Source organism: Eufriesea mexicana, unplaced genomic scaffold (assembly GCF_001483705.2).
Source record: "Eufriesea mexicana isolate 0111107269 unplaced genomic scaffold, ASM148370v2 scaffold168, whole genome shotgun sequence".
Taxonomy (NCBI): Eukaryota; Metazoa; Arthropoda; class Insecta; order Hymenoptera; family Apidae; genus Eufriesea; species Eufriesea mexicana.
The window spans coordinates 306,629-324,100 of record NW_016908333.1 but is presented as its reverse complement, the minus strand read 5'-3'; the positions used below and the strand labels follow the sequence as shown (position 1 = coordinate 324,100).

Genomic DNA, 17,472 nt, shown 5'->3' with positions numbered 1-17,472 from the left:
GTCGACGTATGCGTAGCATGATATATTCGCATCGTAAACATACAATGCTTATATATGGGGTTCTCTTAGTGAGAACCTGAACCACGTAGCTACGAAAGGCGAAGCAAGGAGGGTGAAGAAATAGGAAGCGGTATTTCGCACACTTATCTCTCTTCGCAAACGAAGAATTGATCTCGTGGTCAAATTATTCGATTATTTCTAGCCTATTCTCTCGATTCATGATTTCGCGAACGGAATTGACCAGGATTGATCGAAGCGTCGACAGCCTCGAATCTTCCAGGTTAAATAGATAACGAAATTGATGTTAACGACCCCCTTGTATGTAACTATGGGATTGATCGACGAGGAAAGTTTCGGGGAAATACCGCGAGTAACGACATGTTGGTACATCCCGCGCTTAACGCGTACGTTTAATCGTTTAGTCGAAAATTAACGTGGCAAATGTCTTCAAATTGATTCTTCGAATGTCCACGAAACTCGTGTGTGTACATCTTTACGATTATTCTACATACGATAGATGGATCGATCGGTAGAGCTGATTTAAGTCCAAGCAGGGAAGTCTTAGACTTCGCTGACTCCATTGTCGAAACGCTTTGAGGTCAAAGTGGATGCATTAAATAAGCGATCGAATGGGACAATGAAGTAACAAGGGTTGGGCCAGTCCCAAGGGTTCCAGTGGAACAAATTTCTTCGTTAATCGTGCGTACGAGAAAAGCAGCTCTCTTTATAATAGCGTAATCGAGTTTACTCGAAGGAGAGAGGATAAACGAATTAGCCGTAGCACCAATAAGTGAAAGCGCACCCTCGAGTAACAATTACCTGATTAATCGTGACTATTTTCCCTGTTGGTCCGAGACCAACGTCCTCTATGCCCGTCGAAGGGATAAATCTCTTTTTCTCGCGTTTCCCCAATCGCGTTAAGTCGTGCAAGGGTGCTTGATATCTGCTGCAACAAAGAGAGAATCATGTCGACGAGTGCGTACAACGACTCGAGGACGATTTCAACTACCTTGCCAGGGTTTAACAGCTCCTACAATGGTACGACGATGCCCATGAACGGAAGCTTCAAAGTGAATATCGAGGAGATACTTTGGTACTTGTACAACAAGTTCCACAGCGAAGCCAATTACTTGTTGATCATCCTCTACGTCCCTGTGATGGCACTCGCGGTGACGGCCAACGTCCTCGTCATCGCGGTCGTTTTAAAGTATCACTATATGCGTAGGTACGTAGAAAACTTTTCCCTCTATCCCGTCAGCGTGTTAATTTAGTCGCGTGAGTTTTCTTTTGCTTCGAAATCTGATAAAAGCTACGCAGAGTGGGGTGTGCTCGGAACTTTTAAGAGAGGACGTGATAAAAGCGGGTTACTTTGAAGTAATTTAAACTTCGTAAGCATCATTATGGAGCACCCTTGAGTCTTGTCAAACGAGATTTGACTTACTTATACGCCGACGATTCTGGATCGAGCTGGTAGTTTGCAGGTCGTTGATTAGGGAAATTACGAACTTGTCATGGCTGTTATTATTAAGATTACGGGTTATTATTAGTGTGTTACTTTTGAAACAACAGTATCGACTCTACTATAGAGTTAATTACAGCTCTGGGCGAGGCAGGTTGTAAGGCTGAACAAATTGACCTGTGAACATCACGATTGATGTAACGTTAGCCTTTAGAATTTCTCAACGCGGCGCGAATCGAAAATTCCAAGACATGAAGTCGAAAAACGGGGTTCGCAAACAGAGGGTTGAATCACGACAACGATAATCGCGATTGGCGAGTTTCAGCGTCGTTCGTTGCAGTTCATCTATCATCCTCGGTTGCTTTGACCGGGGGTAACGAACACATTTTCTTAACCCAGTTTTGCCGGCAGGAATCCAGTGAGTCTGGCTTCGAGAGGGAGACAGACGCGCATTAATTAGAATATATAGATTATGGATAAACTTGGGATGTACAATCGAAGGTGCAGATGGAACACGCGTAATGAGTGCCAACAACGCGTAGGTGCGCCGGGGGAGTGTAAATAATATGGATGCATCGGGCTCGCAAACAATGGAGCGTAAATTGAATTCGCTAATAGAAAGTACCGACTGAAATAGGGAGGGATTACGTGTAGTTGCGGTTTGCGCGTGACAAAGCGTTCATAAATGAACGATGAATTAATAAAACATTTCGCTAGATGATAGTCGAACGGTAAACAGATTACGCAACGAGGATTCGGGTGAATATCGGCGAATTCAGTGGCGTTAATAATCGTGACAGCCGATAGAATGTACCTTGAACATTCTTAGTTGCAAAGGCGAGGAAATGCATACATATGCGCGTGTGCTTATTTCCGATAGCGGAGGAACATCGTGCAAATAAGCGATCGGTCCACATTCGCGATACGCGAAGGAACGTCATGGTTGGCTCGCATCGCGTTTATTTGCAAAACAAAAATTATTGCCAGCTCTCTTCGTAAGCGTGGGATGGAGATCGGTTCGCGGTGAATGCGGATGCGGATTTTGACATTAACCAATTATGCACGTTACACGGATATGGGGGGGGGGGGGGGGCGAAAGTTCCTCGAATTCTCTCTACTTGTTGGACTAGTATTTGAGTTATTTCGCGAAAACTTGCCGCGGATTAGTCCCGAATAGCCATGACGTTCTGACGGACCGTGTAATGCGATTTTCGTAGCGTGCGAGGCAGCCACGAAAGGCACTCGTCAATTTTATTGCACCCTGCATCACGATCCTCGGGTCGTCGTGTCAATTTGGTTGTATGGTGTAGATGACACTTTTATTTTCAGCGTGACTAATTACTTCGTGGTTAACCTGTCTGTGGCGGACCTTTTGGTGACTACCATTTGCATGCCTGTGGCTGTCAGTCAGGCGGTCTCGGTAGTGTGGATTCACGGGGAAGTAATGTGCAAGCTTTCCTCTTACCTGCAGGGTAATTTCAACGATCTCGCGATCCTGTGATCGTCACTCGCTTTACATACCATCAAACCCGATACGTGTCCGAATGTCACCACGTGAGATCGTCGGAAAGCTTTTCGTAAACGCGTTACAGCGTTGAATACAACATTTTCGGACGCGCCATATTTCAGCTGGTTTTCTCGCGGAAATGCAAAGTATCGCGAACAGAAAAGTACCACTGCAACGAATTGTCGCGTTATAACTGAGCAGAATGAACGAGAATTAGTGCGGTTCGTACGTAAAAGGGGTGTACGTATCGGTGTACGGGCAGGTAAATTCACGATTCTCGTGGTTCAATGTTTCCTCGAGCGAGAAGCAACCCCTCACGATTTTAATTTCTTCCTTTATCCGTGGCGACCTTCCAGCCACCCACGTTCAACCGAGACTCTGTTCGATCGAATAAAGGCTAAATGTCTTATTAGAGGCGACCGAGTCCACGATGGACGTCGATGGTGATTTAAAACGTCGACAATGACGACTCCGTACGTATAACTGTCCGATAGGTACCGATAAATCTAAAGCATTCCGTAGGTGTTGCCGTTGCTGCTTCGGTTTTTACCATTACTGTGATGAGCATCGACAGGTACTTGGCGATAAGGAGTCCTATAGCGTTCCGCCGAGTGTTCAATCGTAAAAGTACGGTGCTCGTTATCGTGGCTCTTTGGTTGGTCGCTTTAATTATCTTTGCTCCAGTTCTGAGGGTGGTTAGTATAAAATTTAACTATATCGAAATATCGTTCGCTTTAATTATCTTTGCTCCAGTTCTGAGGGTGGTTAGTATAAAATTTAACTATATCGAAATGTCATATGAATGTTCTTTAATTTCACCGTGGGCGTTTGCATGTGCTTCCATTGCGTCTAGGGTATCGCTCGTAGATATTCGAACGATGAGAAAAAATAATTTCAACCGATCGCAATTGGTTTCGTTAATATCCTGCGAGATAGCGTGGAATATCTTTTATTTGTTTGTCAGTAGGGTAGTTTTTTCGTTGTCCACGCCGAGCAGAGTCAAAATCGATAGAGACGGTTCTTCTTTGAATGTCCCATGCCCCTTGTTATACCGGAGACACGTGACAATTGGTAGCCCCATGAAAAATAACTCTCCGTCCTGTCAGCAGTATCCTTTCCTACGATCAAATGCCATTACTCACTCTCTTGCTTGATTTTATTAAATTTTTATAATTTTATCGGATTATTTTCTCGGCATCCATTGTAACATTCGCTTTTATCTCTGGCAGAAATGAAATTTTGGACATGTATCAAAATAATACCTTCAACGTCGAATAACTACGAACCATATCACTCGTATCAGCCTTTTCATAACATGTATACGCGATAAAAAAGCGAAAGGTGGAAAAAGTTACCGAAATAAAGGGAACTTCACTGCGAATAAATCTCCTTGCAGAGATTTCTGTTTCTAAAGACGGGCCGAGAATACTGTCCAATCTTTTTTCCAGAGGACCCTCCAGAGTCCGGGTATGGAACTTAGCAACATATCTTTCCAAGGATCCTGGAATATCACGAGGAATTTCCCGCAGAATGCCTCGCCCGTCTCTCGCCTGCCACCTGATTTCTACATTTGTTCGGAAGATTTTAAGCCTCTGGGCATCCGCGCGTCGCTTTTCGGCGCTGTGTGCTTCGTGTTGGTTTACGCTATTCCTGGTAAGGCCACGTGATTAATAACAAACTTAACTCGAACATACATTTTCACCCTGTTTCGTTACCTTCTTCGGAAGAGTGAGCGGAGCAAGATTGTACGATTTACTTTTGTCATCCTTCCCGAGAGAGATCAATCACTTCACCCTCGGCCATTTTTCTCCGTCCTTTATGGTTTTCCCTTGTTTGCTTGCTTTTATCCTTAGGTTTCATCGTAATACTGTCCTACTCCATGCTGGGACGGACACTGTGTGCCCGGAAACCGCCTCTGGACTGCGACAGCGTCGAAGGAAGCGCCAGCTCGCAACAGGTTAGCCGAAAAATCAAGGGAACAATGACGCTTAATTTGACAAACGTGGATTTGTCATTTTGGAACTCGACGTTTAACCCCTTCTCGTACAGTATTGTAAATCCCGTGGTAAGGAAATCGAGCCAAACATGTATCTCACGGGTGAGAGACGTGAGCCGATTCGTAGATAGGGCTGAAGGTAAACATCACGGGTCAATTCGTGGTTCATATCCACCGATGTTTTTCTGTCTCAGTTGTGTGTTATTCTCTGCCGCGTTCGGACGAAGTGACTCGTATCTGGACGTGTTTCACGTTGGTGTTGATCATGGCACGTGCCATCGGAAATAAACGGTAAGGCAAGGGATTAACGTCCGACAGGACTGGCGTCGCGCTAAGGACGCACGCTTTAGGCTTTTAATCGTACCATTTCGAGACGAATGGTAACGTATTATCAATTCCCGGAGTCTATTTTACAATCCAGTAGTTAAATTAGAAGAAAATGTCTTCGATTTGAGCTAGTTCGTAAATTTCCATCGGTTTCTAGTCTACTTAGTTCTATCGTCGTGTACCTAATCTTCCTCGTTCACTTCTGCTCGGGATAAATTGTGGAATTTATCATACGTGACACAGAAAATCGCGGGTCTGAAAGGAAGGACAGATTCCGGTATAGCACGTTTTTATCTCTACCTAGCTTTTATGATCGAATCGAGTGTTTGCTCGTGTGATCGACGATTAGACTGTGAGTCGATGTTGATCTAATTCTAGCCGAGTTTACAACTGAGAACGCAACTGCATTCTGTTCGCAGAGTTTCCGGTTGGTACGTGAAAGAAGACGTATTGCTTGGATATTGCTTCTTCTCGCAGTGCTCTTTGCCCTGTGCTGGCTGCCGTATAACGTTTTGATGCTCCTGATCGACCTGGGTGCAGTCGGTGAGTGGTCGTCCATTGATAAAGCACGACAGTCGCTATGCACATTTTAATCGAATATTCCCGTATCGTTGAAGTATATAAAACGTCCATGTGCTCGCTAATAATTCGATATTGCCATTTGTGTCTCGCTGTGCCGTCAAAGAAATAATATCAGCCGAGTATCGGTAATTTTAATGAGCTTTCAGCTTTTCATTGAATTATCGGAAGGATACGATCATCATTGTCACTTTGTTACTCGATTCCCCTGAAATGCAGGATGTCACCGAAATATGAAGCCCTGAAATTGTTCGCAGAGGGAAAAGCACCGATGAATGCCCTCTCCTATTGCCTGTTTCTGGGACACGCGAACAGTGCGTTGAATCCTACGGTGTACTGCTTTATGACTCGCAATTTCCGACGAAGCGTGCTGGAAATTCTCTGCCATGGCACTCATAGGTTGGCACGTCGGAGACCTCGTCGCAGAGTAAGTAGCAACGTGTATTCGACCATATGTATGTCGCAATTCAAGGAAGCCTTTTTAATCTCGCCATGGAACTTTTGTATACGCAAGGGAGAATCACCTCGAATCGATGAAATTTGGACGATATGTCAAAGTGATTTCCTCTGTTGCTCGCACCCCTTGTTTCATCCATCATCCGGTGGTAAATAATTTAAACCCAATTCTGGCCAAATGAGAATACGTTCAGCTGTATCTATCAATTTCATTTGATGAGAGACATACAAGGGTTCGATTCGCGTGGAAGTCTAATTCTATATGCGTTAACGAAAAGCTGCGTTGCTATGCTGTAACGCGGATGGCAGTAGGATATGTTTGTTCTGTTTTGTATTTTTAGCATTTCGCCGTTCAGTTGTATCGATAAAAACGCGTGCGAACTTGATAGCGAAACGGCACAAAAGGCTTCGCGTTTCATTCGGAGGCTGATGATCTCGAGGGTCCTTTGATATTTTATGACACTGCCTAAAATCGTCATTCGTCGCACGACGCGAGCGTGAAAAGGTTGACAATGCGACGCGTGAAGCTGTTGTCGTTGCAATCCTCGAAAAACACAAGGCATCCTCCCTTCCTCTCTGCCTGCCGTTGGAATTTATATGGCACAGCATTCCTTCTCGTACAGTATTGTAAATCCCGTGGTAAGGAAATCGAGCCAAACATGTATCTCACGGGTGAGAGACGTGAGCCGATTCGTAGATAGGGCTGAAGGTAAACATCACGGGTCAATTCGTGGTTCATATCCACCGATGTTTTTCTGTCTCAGTTGTGTGTTATTCTCTGCCGCGTTCGGACGAAGTGACTCGTATCTGGACGTGTTTCACGTTGGTGTTGATCATGGCACGTGCCATCGGAAATAAACGGTAAGGCAAGGGATTAACGTCCGACAGGACTGGCGTCGCGCTAAGGACGCACGCTTTAGGCTTTTAATCGTACCATTTCGAGACGAATGGTAACGTATTATCAATTCCCGGAGTCTATTTTACAATCCAGTAGTTAAATTAGAAGAAAATGTCTTCGATTTGAGCTAGTTCGTAAATTTCCATCGGTTTCTAGTCTACTTAGTTCTATCGTCGTGTACCTAATCTTCCTCGTTCACTTCTGCTCGGGATAAATTGTGGAATTTATCATACGTGACACAGAAAATCGCGGGTCTGAAAGGAAGGACAGATTCCGGTATAGCACGTTTTTATCTCTACCTAGCTTTTATGATCGAATCGAGTGTTTGCTCGTGTGATCGACGATTAGACTGTGAGTCGATGTTGATCTAATTCTAGCCGAGTTTACAACTGAGAACGCAACTGCATTCTGTTCGCAGAGTTTCCGGTTGGTACGTGAAAGAAGACGTATTGCTTGGATATTGCTTCTTCTCGCAGTGCTCTTTGCCCTGTGCTGGCTGCCGTATAACGTTTTGATGCTCCTGATCGACCTGGGTGCAGTCGGTGAGTGGTCGTCCATTGATAAAGCACGACAGTCGCTATGCACATTTTAATCGAATATTCCCGTATCGTTGAAGTATATAAAACGTCCATGTGCTCGCTAATAATTCGATATTGCCATTTGTGTCTCGCTGTGCCGTCAAAGAAATAATATCAGCCGAGTATCGGTAATTTTAATGAGCTTTCAGCTTTTCATTGAATTATCGGAAGGATACGATCATCATTGTCACTTTGTTACTCGATTCCCCTGAAATGCAGGATGTCACCGAAATATGAAGCCCTGAAATTGTTCGCAGAGGGAAAAGCACCGATGAATGCCCTCTCCTATTGCCTGTTTCTGGGACACGCGAACAGTGCGTTGAATCCTACGGTGTACTGCTTTATGACTCGCAATTTCCGACGAAGCGTGCTGGAAATTCTCTGCCATGGCACTCATAGGTTGGCACGTCGGAGACCTCGTCGCAGAGTAAGTAGCAACGTGTATTCGACCATATGTATGTCGCAATTCAAGGAAGCCTTTTTAATCTCGCCATGGAACTTTTGTATACGCAAGGGAGAATCACCTCGAATCGATGAAATTTGGACGATATGTCAAAGTGATTTCCTCTGTTGCTCGCACCCCTTGTTTCATCCATCATCCGGTGGTAAATAATTTAAACCCAATTCTGGCCAAATGAGAATACGTTCAGCTGTATCTATCAATTTCATTTGATGAGAGACATACAAGGGTTCGATTCGCGTGGAAGTCTAATTCTATATGCGTTAACGAAAAGCTGCGTTGCTATGCTGTAACGCGGATGGCAGTAGGATATGTTTGTTCTGTTTTGTATTTTTAGCATTTCGCCGTTCAGTTGTATCGATAAAAACGCGTGCGAACTTGATAGCGAAACGGCACAAAAGGCTTCGCGTTTCATTCGGAGGCTGATGATCTCGAGGGTCCTTTGATATTTTATGACACTGCCTAAAATCGTCATTCGTCGCACGACGCGAGCGTGAAAAGGTTGACAATGCGACGCGTGAAGCTGTTGTCGTTGCAATCCTCGAAAAACACAAGGCATCCTCCCTTCCTCTCTGCCTGCCGTTGGAATTTATATGGCACAGCATAAGCCGCAATTTACGAGGGTGCGAGGGACCGTGAGTATCGCGATTTCATCAAACTCCAATATGAATTCTCCGCGTAAGACCGCGAAATTATAGCTGGCGCGTGACACGTCTTGCACAATTATTTGTCTACGCCGTCCATGAGGAACGGAATTGGCAAGCTCCCGTGCAGTCGCGTTAGCGAAATCGTTGCATTCTTTGTTAAGGAAACAAACGTCGATAAAATGCACGTATGTATATCGTTCGACGTCAAAAGCTCTGACTCCTACCCAATAACTGCTTTTCACGAGATTATTGCAAACATTCTTGCTCGTACATATTTGCGTCCTGTTCTTTGCTTTCGCATTTGCCCTTTCTGTCGTTGATGATTAACTCTATTCGATTCGAAGAAGCAAATGAAATATTAGACCTCGACTTGGATGAAAGCTTGATCGTGCCTGATGGATCACCGTGTCAAATTGTCGTTACGAATTCATAAACGGTTTGCCATTAAGTTTCCAGGCAGTCGCTTGATATCTTAAGCTGTTTGATGTTTGTCCACAAATTTGCTGTCTCGATTTAGCGATGGAACGTCCTTCGGAATCTCTGCAATGGTGAAACGTGTACGTTTTGCAAGTCAAATATGCGCAAGAAAGAGGACAGTCTAAAAAAGGGAGCAATAATTTTAAGGAATGTTTGTCCTACACCTTTGACACTTCCGACGTATTGTTTCAGAGTGTTCAAGGGACAGCCGTGATCGATGATGCGTGCGTAGGGTGCAATGCTAGTAGCTCGATAAGACGGGAGCTACTTCGCAAACGAGGTACGTTATCCGGATGCGGATGTGGACTACCGATCGGCGGTCATCACGCGGTTTTGGCCCTTAGACGAACCACTACCTATAGCACCGGTTACGACAGTTACTACAGCAGGCACAGTCCTCATCGCCGATGTTACATGTTAAGGAGTCTCCGGTCGAGGCCGCAGACAACGGTAGAGCAGGTGCAGGTGAACAGAAATCAGGAAACCTGCTACGAGAAGAACAAAGCCAGTCAGCTCTGTGCGAACACGAAAAGCGTGGAACTCGAATAAATGACTCGATGTAAGGAATAATCGATTTATGCGCGTGCAGAATTTCGGTGTTGTTACGTGTCTGAAAATATATGATGTATATAATGACCGGAGATAGACCGTGATGAGTGAATACACAGGACTCGACGACGATTAAAACGATACGAATTATTTCTGTCAGAATGCTTCCTGATTTACCGAAAATCTTAGCACCCATTAACGATTGTACCAATATTTATATCGATAGCGCGAAATACGACGAAGCAGAGTTTATCTAATTGCTTTTAATTTTCTCGTATTAATTAGCGTATTTAGAAACACGCGTAACGTCTGATTTTCCGGAATCTTGCTACAGCCATCCGCATATCGCTGCAGATTGCCATGTACGATGATTAAAAACTGGAAAGTAAGCACATACAGTAGTTAACGAGGAATCGAGCGAGAGGGTAAGTTTGTTAAGTGAGCCTGAGTGGAAGAGGCAAATAGAGCTGGGTTCGCAAAGGAAAATGTTGAAACAGCGACGAGTGGTTGTACTTTCGACGCTGTTTACTGCATGTCGTTCGCACTCATTCGACTTTACTTGAAACAATCCTTCATAGGAAGGATAGTAAAAGAGCTGCGCGTAACGGGGTCGCAACTATAACAAGAGTGAATGAACATAAACGGTTTGCAAATATTTATCGAGCAAACTCGTTCCTTCTATGGTCTGACGTTGACCGTATTATTCGGTTCGATTAAATTCGAATTGAATCGACTTCGTAAAAATAGACCCGAAGAAAGTTTCGAAGATCAAGACTATTGAATACTTAGAAAATTTATCCCTCTTTTGTTCAATAAAATATCGAATAATCGAAGTGAATATCCTTAGAAAATATCGCATTAACGTCGAATGCTAGTAGAGGTCTGCCTCTTGTGCAGAAGTTACGTGTAGCACCGGAAACGATGTTATTCTCATTCTGTAAAGTGTCGTATCGATTAACTTGACATGCTGTTGACACGTCAAATTCGTTCCCGATAGTTCCTCGACTCATTCCGATTAAGCATTTATATTCCCCAGGCATAGCTTCGATTTACTTAGTTCGAAGGTTCCGGAAGATTAAACGGGAGCTTGATTAATCCTATTAAACAATGTCGTTGCACGGTGAAGGGTGGCATAGAGGGTGAGTCGGGACAAGGAAATTTGTTTTCCGACGCAGAAACTTTCAGAGTGTCGAACGTGAGACTTGATCAAATAAAGTAGGGGATGTTAACGTGATGAGGGTGAGCCGCATATTTTGTTGCTCGCCACATGAACACCTACTGCCTGTCCCTCCAACGAACCATGTAGCGTGTGTTAGAAACGAAGACGATATCTTGAAATTTTTATACGAGCATGTATCTTTCCCCAGAGCCTGTTGCGAGTGAAATTTGTCACGCGTTTCGCTCATGCTACGGATGCTTGTATTAATATTTTCTCAAAAGGCAGCGAAACTTTATCACGTATAAATGGACGCCAATTCTGTTCTCGCGAGCCTGAGTAAAAGCGCAGGAAATAGTGTTTCTGTTAGTGATATTGCTTTCAAAAAAGAAAGCAGCGTGATATCGCGAGACGTAGAATTGCGTCACGCGATGGAAAATGAAAATACGAGGTCGTGTTGGACGCAAAAGAACATTTTTATTGCGACACGAGGCAATCTTTTCCACTTTTGATCGCCAACACTGGAGATAGAGAAACTAACAAGTCGTATTCCTTTAATAAAAATTTATTCCACGACAGATAATACATACGAATTGGACATTATCACATAGCCGCATAAAAGTATCACAAAAAAGTATATTACAAAGAAATTTACACGCTACAATGTCGAGGAATAAACAGTGATCGCGAAGAGGAAAGGAGTGCATCCTTGCTTCTCGCGGGGGACAAGTGTCGATGATGTCATGAAAAATTACATCGTTGCACACCATTTTGGCCCCGTAACAATTGGCTTTATGTTACGTATTTATATATTTGTTCAATGAGAGATTCTCGTGTGTTCTTCAACCCGATAATCATGATACTTCCAAAGGATAACTATATTCTCTTTGATCGAATTCAATTTTACGTCGGATTAACATCCCGAGTGTATAAATCGGCCAGGTTGTTTCGTTTCTTATCTTAGAGCTATAAAGTGATCGTACATCGTAAGATTCTTCTTACCTAAGAGCTTAAAGTACCATTTTCTTCACGAGATCATTATTCGTTCGCTATTTATACTTGCATTTATGACGACTATGTTTATATTAAGGTTCCGGCAGTTAGTTCCCGAAGGGATCGATTGTACGACACGTTGTCGTACTTTTGTTTTCATTGGCTTCTTGTAAAATTTACTTACGTAGGAACGTTAGTTTGCTTATACAGGGTTCGTAGCTTCCGAGAAAAACTCCACCTTCGTAGTCCAAACTGACCTATGCGATTCCAATTTCATGCTGCTTGCTGTTCAGTTTGATTCACGCTCGTGACAAAAGAATAATGACCGTTTATGGATATAATGCGGGAAAGATAGTGCTAGTCTAATCTACCAAGATTTAAAGAGGTCTATAGTGTAAACTACGTGAATAAATCATACGAAAATATGTATGCTCTTCTTACGTCTCATAAATATCTGCGGCTTATCGGCGTTCTTTTTTCGGAAGCTCGGCAATGTTTTACCATCTTATGATTCCATTTCGTAGGTCGTTATACGCGGACGCTGTCAGTACACCGTGACTTTGATTATAACTGTTTAAGACAGACGAGTCACGTATCGACGTCAGTTTCATTTCGTTACTCATACATCTGTCACCGACGTGTTTCGAATATGTTCCTACAACGTTGCATCGATTTGCAACCGAGTTTCTCGTTCGATTATTTCCGACCGAAAGAAAATTAGTAGACCGATGCTGTTTCTCGAGATTACTAGCGTTACTTCGACCGATCATCTGATAATCCGAATTGTTTCTTGTCCGACAAGGGAGAGACGGGGTCTGTTCCTCCACGCGCGATGACGTCTTTTGATTAAGATAGTTTCGGACAGCTAGATTCTTCACGCCGCACGAATTGTACGAAGATCCGGAGCCACTGGTATTTTTGTTATTTCCGTTGCTGGATTTCAGATAATAAGCACACGCTTTTTCCGGCGCTTTCGTGAAGTACTTCGTCTGAAAGCCCTTAGGATTATCGTCGCCGAGCGGAGTTTTCTGTCGATCTTCTCGCCAATTCAGATCTGGTGCCAGTTGATTCGTTGTACGAACCTGTTTACAACTTCTTCTTAGTTTGTCCTGAGTACCAGGCGTGATTTGATTTGGTCTTCTACCAAGTGCACACTGAAATTGTCGAATTTCCATCGAAAGAGATTAGATCTATGAGATTGCATTGTTAAATTGCTGTAGAGGGAACGTGGAGAAATATACGAATGCGTGTGACAGATATTCGATTCGGTCTTGAATAGGAAAAGAAAGAAAAGATACGTCGTGTTTGTGCGAGAAGCGTGAGTTGTGACTGTATAAGTGATTACAGTACCTAAATGAATCCCACGCGACACGTAGCCTGTAACGATAGAATCGTCCGTTTACTTTCAAGCGAAAAGCGCAAGGATTTATACGGAGCAAAGAAATCGACAGTAAAATAGAATAATTATTCGGTGTATGTCCTTACCACCATTGGTTGGTCCGATTGTATAGAACGCTGAGATTTTGATAATGATTGTCGCGGCTGCTGATTCAGATATAGGCAACTTTTGGTCATGCTCGGGGTCAAGTTATTCAGGCTGCCGTTCACGAAATTGTACGTGTACTGAGTTGCCACATTTTTAGCTGGAAGGTTTTAAAGGGTTCATCAGGGTACGATGTATTTGATATAATTATTACATTCACGAAATTCGTCCTTACCAGTCGGCCGAAGATTTTTCGTGTTTTGCGTCTGTGGCTCGATAGACATGCTTATTGATCTCGTTTTTGTAATTCTTTCACCACTGTCAATTTGCGATTGCCGCATTGTCTTTCTGTTCGGTAGTTGCGTACGTACTAAACGGTGAACAGGCCATGTTTCGTTAATTTATCTTCGGTAACTGATCGGTACCCACGAAACAAACTACTGTTGGTATTACCTTCGAAACAGGAGGGTTCGTACGTATCGTTTCTACCTCTTTCCTTCCGTAAATCTTGATACGAGTGTGTAAGATTTTTACCAACAATCGCGTCACCTTGACCAATGACTGGGTTACTGCTACTACTAACTGTTTCCTTCCTGATGTGCTCTGATAGCTGTCTGATCCTGGACTGAGACCTGTTCTCAGATAATTAATACATCGATCTTAGGTGATAGTAATAATCATTTACGGCATAAATACGTCAACCCACATATTCTTATGTTTACGATGCTTTTCACCCATCATCGAATAAAGCTTATTCCTGTATTCGTCGACGGAGAGCTGCACATCGTCACTGAGCAATGGTACCACGCTCGAACCTCTTTCCGGTTCGTTGCTCCTTCTGTGAAAACTGTTAAAAGAATAACGTCGATAACGATGGACTAACTGCTTCCTTCTCGTTAAGAAAATCTATATACTCGGCCACATAAGGGTGCTCTAAAGCTTCCACAGCCGTCAATCTGTGATTTGGATTAAAAACTATCAAGTTGCTGATAAGGTCCAACGCTTTCTCCGACACGTCTGGTAATAAATCTTTCAATGAACGCCTTGGCCCGGTCGGTGTCTTCTCTAATAAATTAGTGCCGTAGCCGGCGCTAACCGAAATCAGATCTGAAAAAGTCACCGAAGAAAATCGATGATTCGTTAACCTCCTATTCTACCCTCGCGGAGATGTGATCGAGGGAAATTACCTTCTCGAGTAGGTGGAGGAAGAGTGACCATTATTCTCTCCACTTGATTAATCGTCGAAGAACCAGGAAATAGCGGCTTCCTAAGCAGCATTTCACCGAGAATGCATCCTAGAGACCACATGTCGATACCCTTTGTGTACCTGAGAGGTATCGGTAACCGATAAACTTACATAAAGAGACATATTCACGTGAGGTGGCGGAATACCTTTTGGAAGCAACGAGTATCTCCGGTGCACGATACCAGCGAGTTGCCACGTAATCTGTGAGTGTAGGATCGCTGGAGGTCTCACCGTCTCCTTCGCCTATTTGAGTGACCGATCGTGCCAAGCCAAAATCAGCGATTTTGCAGTGACAGTGAACATTTAGTAGAACGTTCGACGGCTGAAACGGAGACAAAGGTGGCAGTGATTCCGATGAAAAGGGTAGCCAATGCGCGTAGGCTATCTCACCTTTAGGTCTCTGTGTATCACGTTCCCCGAATGAATGTATTTGATCGCCTTAAACAGTTGATACATGATGAACACCTTGTGGAGGTCCTTCAGGATCTTGCCCTTCTTAATCACCTTGTGGAGATCGGTTTCTGGGGAAACGGGCCGAAACGGGTTTCAGGCCAAAAGTCTGAGAATCGCCGCGGCACGTGACCTTCGTTCGAATTCTTCTTCGGACCGGATAAAACTCACCCATGTACTCGAACACGAGGTAAATGTCCCGGTCGTTGTTCGCCTTGTGAAGACCGATCAGTCGTATGATGTTGTCGTGGTTGGCGAACGACAGTAGGAACATTATCTCACGGAAAGTGCGCTGTGCATCCGTCTGGTTTTTGAAGGCATCGAAGATCTTCTTCACCGCTACCGTTTCCTTGTTTTTCTTGTCTATCGCCTTCCACACGATCCCGTAAGCCTATCGAGGAGTCGATCGGACAATGGTTGATCGGTAATATTTTTGGATTATGACGATAAAGCAAATTGCAAGATGTTTCGAAAGTTTACTATAAAACATATTGCGAGATGTTTTGAAAGTGATTGTCCGCAATATTTGAGAGAACTGATATTCGTTATCGTGATTATGATAAATAACGGTACGAGTATCGATTATTTCCGGTTATACTTTTCCGCGACGGACGTACCACGACTTTTATTGATAATTGGGTATATACGCGCGACCGGTTTATTCCAGAATGTCCATTGTAATATATAAAAAGCAACACTTCTTTTTAATTGCACGATAAAGCAATCGCTTATTAAATTATTTTCGACACGGTCTTCAAAAAATTGCCGATTATACGTAATCGGATAGAATTTGAAAAATAACGTAACGGAAAAAATCGTAGATCGTTTTACGTACCGGAATTTTGAAATTCGCTGCAAGTATGCCGATGATAAAAATAAGAAAATGGAGAAAGAATTACCCCCTTGCCGAGACGTCGAATAATGTCATAATGTTTGCTGACGTGTGCATCGATCTCCAAAACCTTTTCGATGCTATTTTTTGACGACATCGCGACGAAAGGTGGACACGATGAAACTTCACAAACTATTACGGCGATCAGAAGGATTCAGGACGTACGAAAATTTTCAAACGGAAACGGCGTTCAAGGACCGTAACGCATTCACATCTTTACACATCAGGAAGGAAGTTCTACTTGATCAGTTTTTTCATTCGACCTTTGACACATCAATGTGGCTATGTTTATAGAATTCTTGTCAGTTACTATGACGACAATGTCCAATGCTACTCATGGTTACCAACGACATCGCGTGACTACTTGTCCAATGTGTGTACGAAATATATCCAAGGAAAAGGAAAATAATTAAAGCGTTTAATTTTTACGTTTAAAAACGTATATTCTTTTTTTCGAGTCTTGTACAAACTGTAGCCAACGTTATGAATCTTGTTCGACATTTACACGCTTAATAGTTACGCTTGTTAAACAATATAATTCTTTTTCGCACTGAAAAACTACATAATCGATATACGATAATCAAAGGAATTTTTACAATATTTAGAATACACTAAGAGTGAAAATGCATAAATTGGAAAATCAAAATTTATAGCTTTCTCAAATATTACACAACTTGAAATGCGTACTGGTCCCGAAAACGATTACAGATATTCTACCATATAAATTGAGATAAGAGTATGCTATCATATAACAATCTAATCTAAGTGCTGTGTTTGAACGAACGATACTTCGGAAAAACAGAGTAAATCGTTCGTTTAAATGCCGATACAGGAATCTTCTGACACTTCATTAAAGATAAAATTTTTTTTTTCTTAACAGTAATAAACTCTCGTGTGGTACTTTGTTTCATACTGCATGAAATTATAGTTCCTTGGATGAAAGACTGTATGTTTAGGAGATTGTAAACATACAAAGTCTTAGTATCTCAAAGAAACTTTTAAGTACACACACATATAGATATTTGTCATTTCTTTTTTTCTTCTTTTTTCTTTTTAATTTACCGAATAAGTATATAGGCTAATGTTTCTTCCAATAGCCTTTAGCTGGTAAACAATATGCGTAACATTCACTTCCTTGGTTGTTGGATGATTATGGGACGTGAACAATGAATTGGACGTACAACATGAGTTGGTATAGGCTTTTCGTGGAAGACTTGTACAGCTTCTGGAGGAAAATCTGCATTTCCCTTTGCAGGCACTCCACTAATCATCAGTCTTTTAGGTGGACTGAAACATAATCAGAATATATCTATGTATAT

At 42.8% G+C, this 17,472-nt stretch overlaps 3 protein-coding genes across 3 annotated transcripts in view; 1 reads left to right on the top strand and 2 right to left on the bottom strand.

Moving 5' to 3' along the window:
* The first annotated feature begins 566 nt into the window (after positions 1 to 566).
* On the top strand, positions 567 to 10,020 carry LOC108555262 (orexin receptor type 1-like). Its single transcript, XM_017910830.1, has 8 exons — positions 567 to 1,225; positions 2,789 to 2,931; positions 3,489 to 3,661; positions 4,415 to 4,619; positions 4,820 to 4,923; positions 5,709 to 5,832; positions 6,126 to 6,295; positions 9,577 to 10,020. Exons 1-8 carry the CDS (start codon positions 966 to 968, stop codon positions 9,931 to 9,933), a joined length of 1,536 nt encoding a protein of 511 aa, XP_017766319.1. The 5' UTR covers positions 567 to 965; the 3' UTR covers positions 9,934 to 10,020.
* A 2,010-nt stretch (positions 10,021 to 12,030) lies between these two features.
* Positions 12,031 to 16,250, bottom strand: LOC108555269 (Extracellularly regulated kinase 7). Its single transcript, XM_017910843.1, has 11 exons — positions 16,161 to 16,250; positions 15,433 to 15,652; positions 15,202 to 15,332; positions 14,958 to 15,133; positions 14,753 to 14,892; positions 14,480 to 14,672; positions 14,272 to 14,412; positions 14,019 to 14,197; positions 13,801 to 13,935; positions 13,568 to 13,725; positions 12,031 to 13,236 (listed from the first exon to the last, which is right to left on the bottom strand). The coding sequence occupies exons 1-11, from the start codon at positions 16,248 to 16,250 to the stop codon at positions 12,580 to 12,582; spliced, it is 2,220 nt and encodes a 739-aa protein (XP_017766332.1). The 3' UTR covers positions 12,031 to 12,579.
* Positions 16,251 to 16,592: 342 nt separating this feature from the next.
* LOC108555271 (death-associated protein 1) overlaps positions 16,593 to 17,472 on the bottom strand; it is a 1,791-nt gene continuing 911 nt past the window's right edge. The window contains exon 3 of the mRNA XM_017910845.1: positions 16,593 to 17,440. Within this exon, the coding sequence (XP_017766334.1) occupies positions 17,281 to 17,440 (160 nt within the window). The 3' untranslated portion in view covers positions 16,593 to 17,280. The remainder of the gene's footprint in view (positions 17,441 to 17,472) is intronic.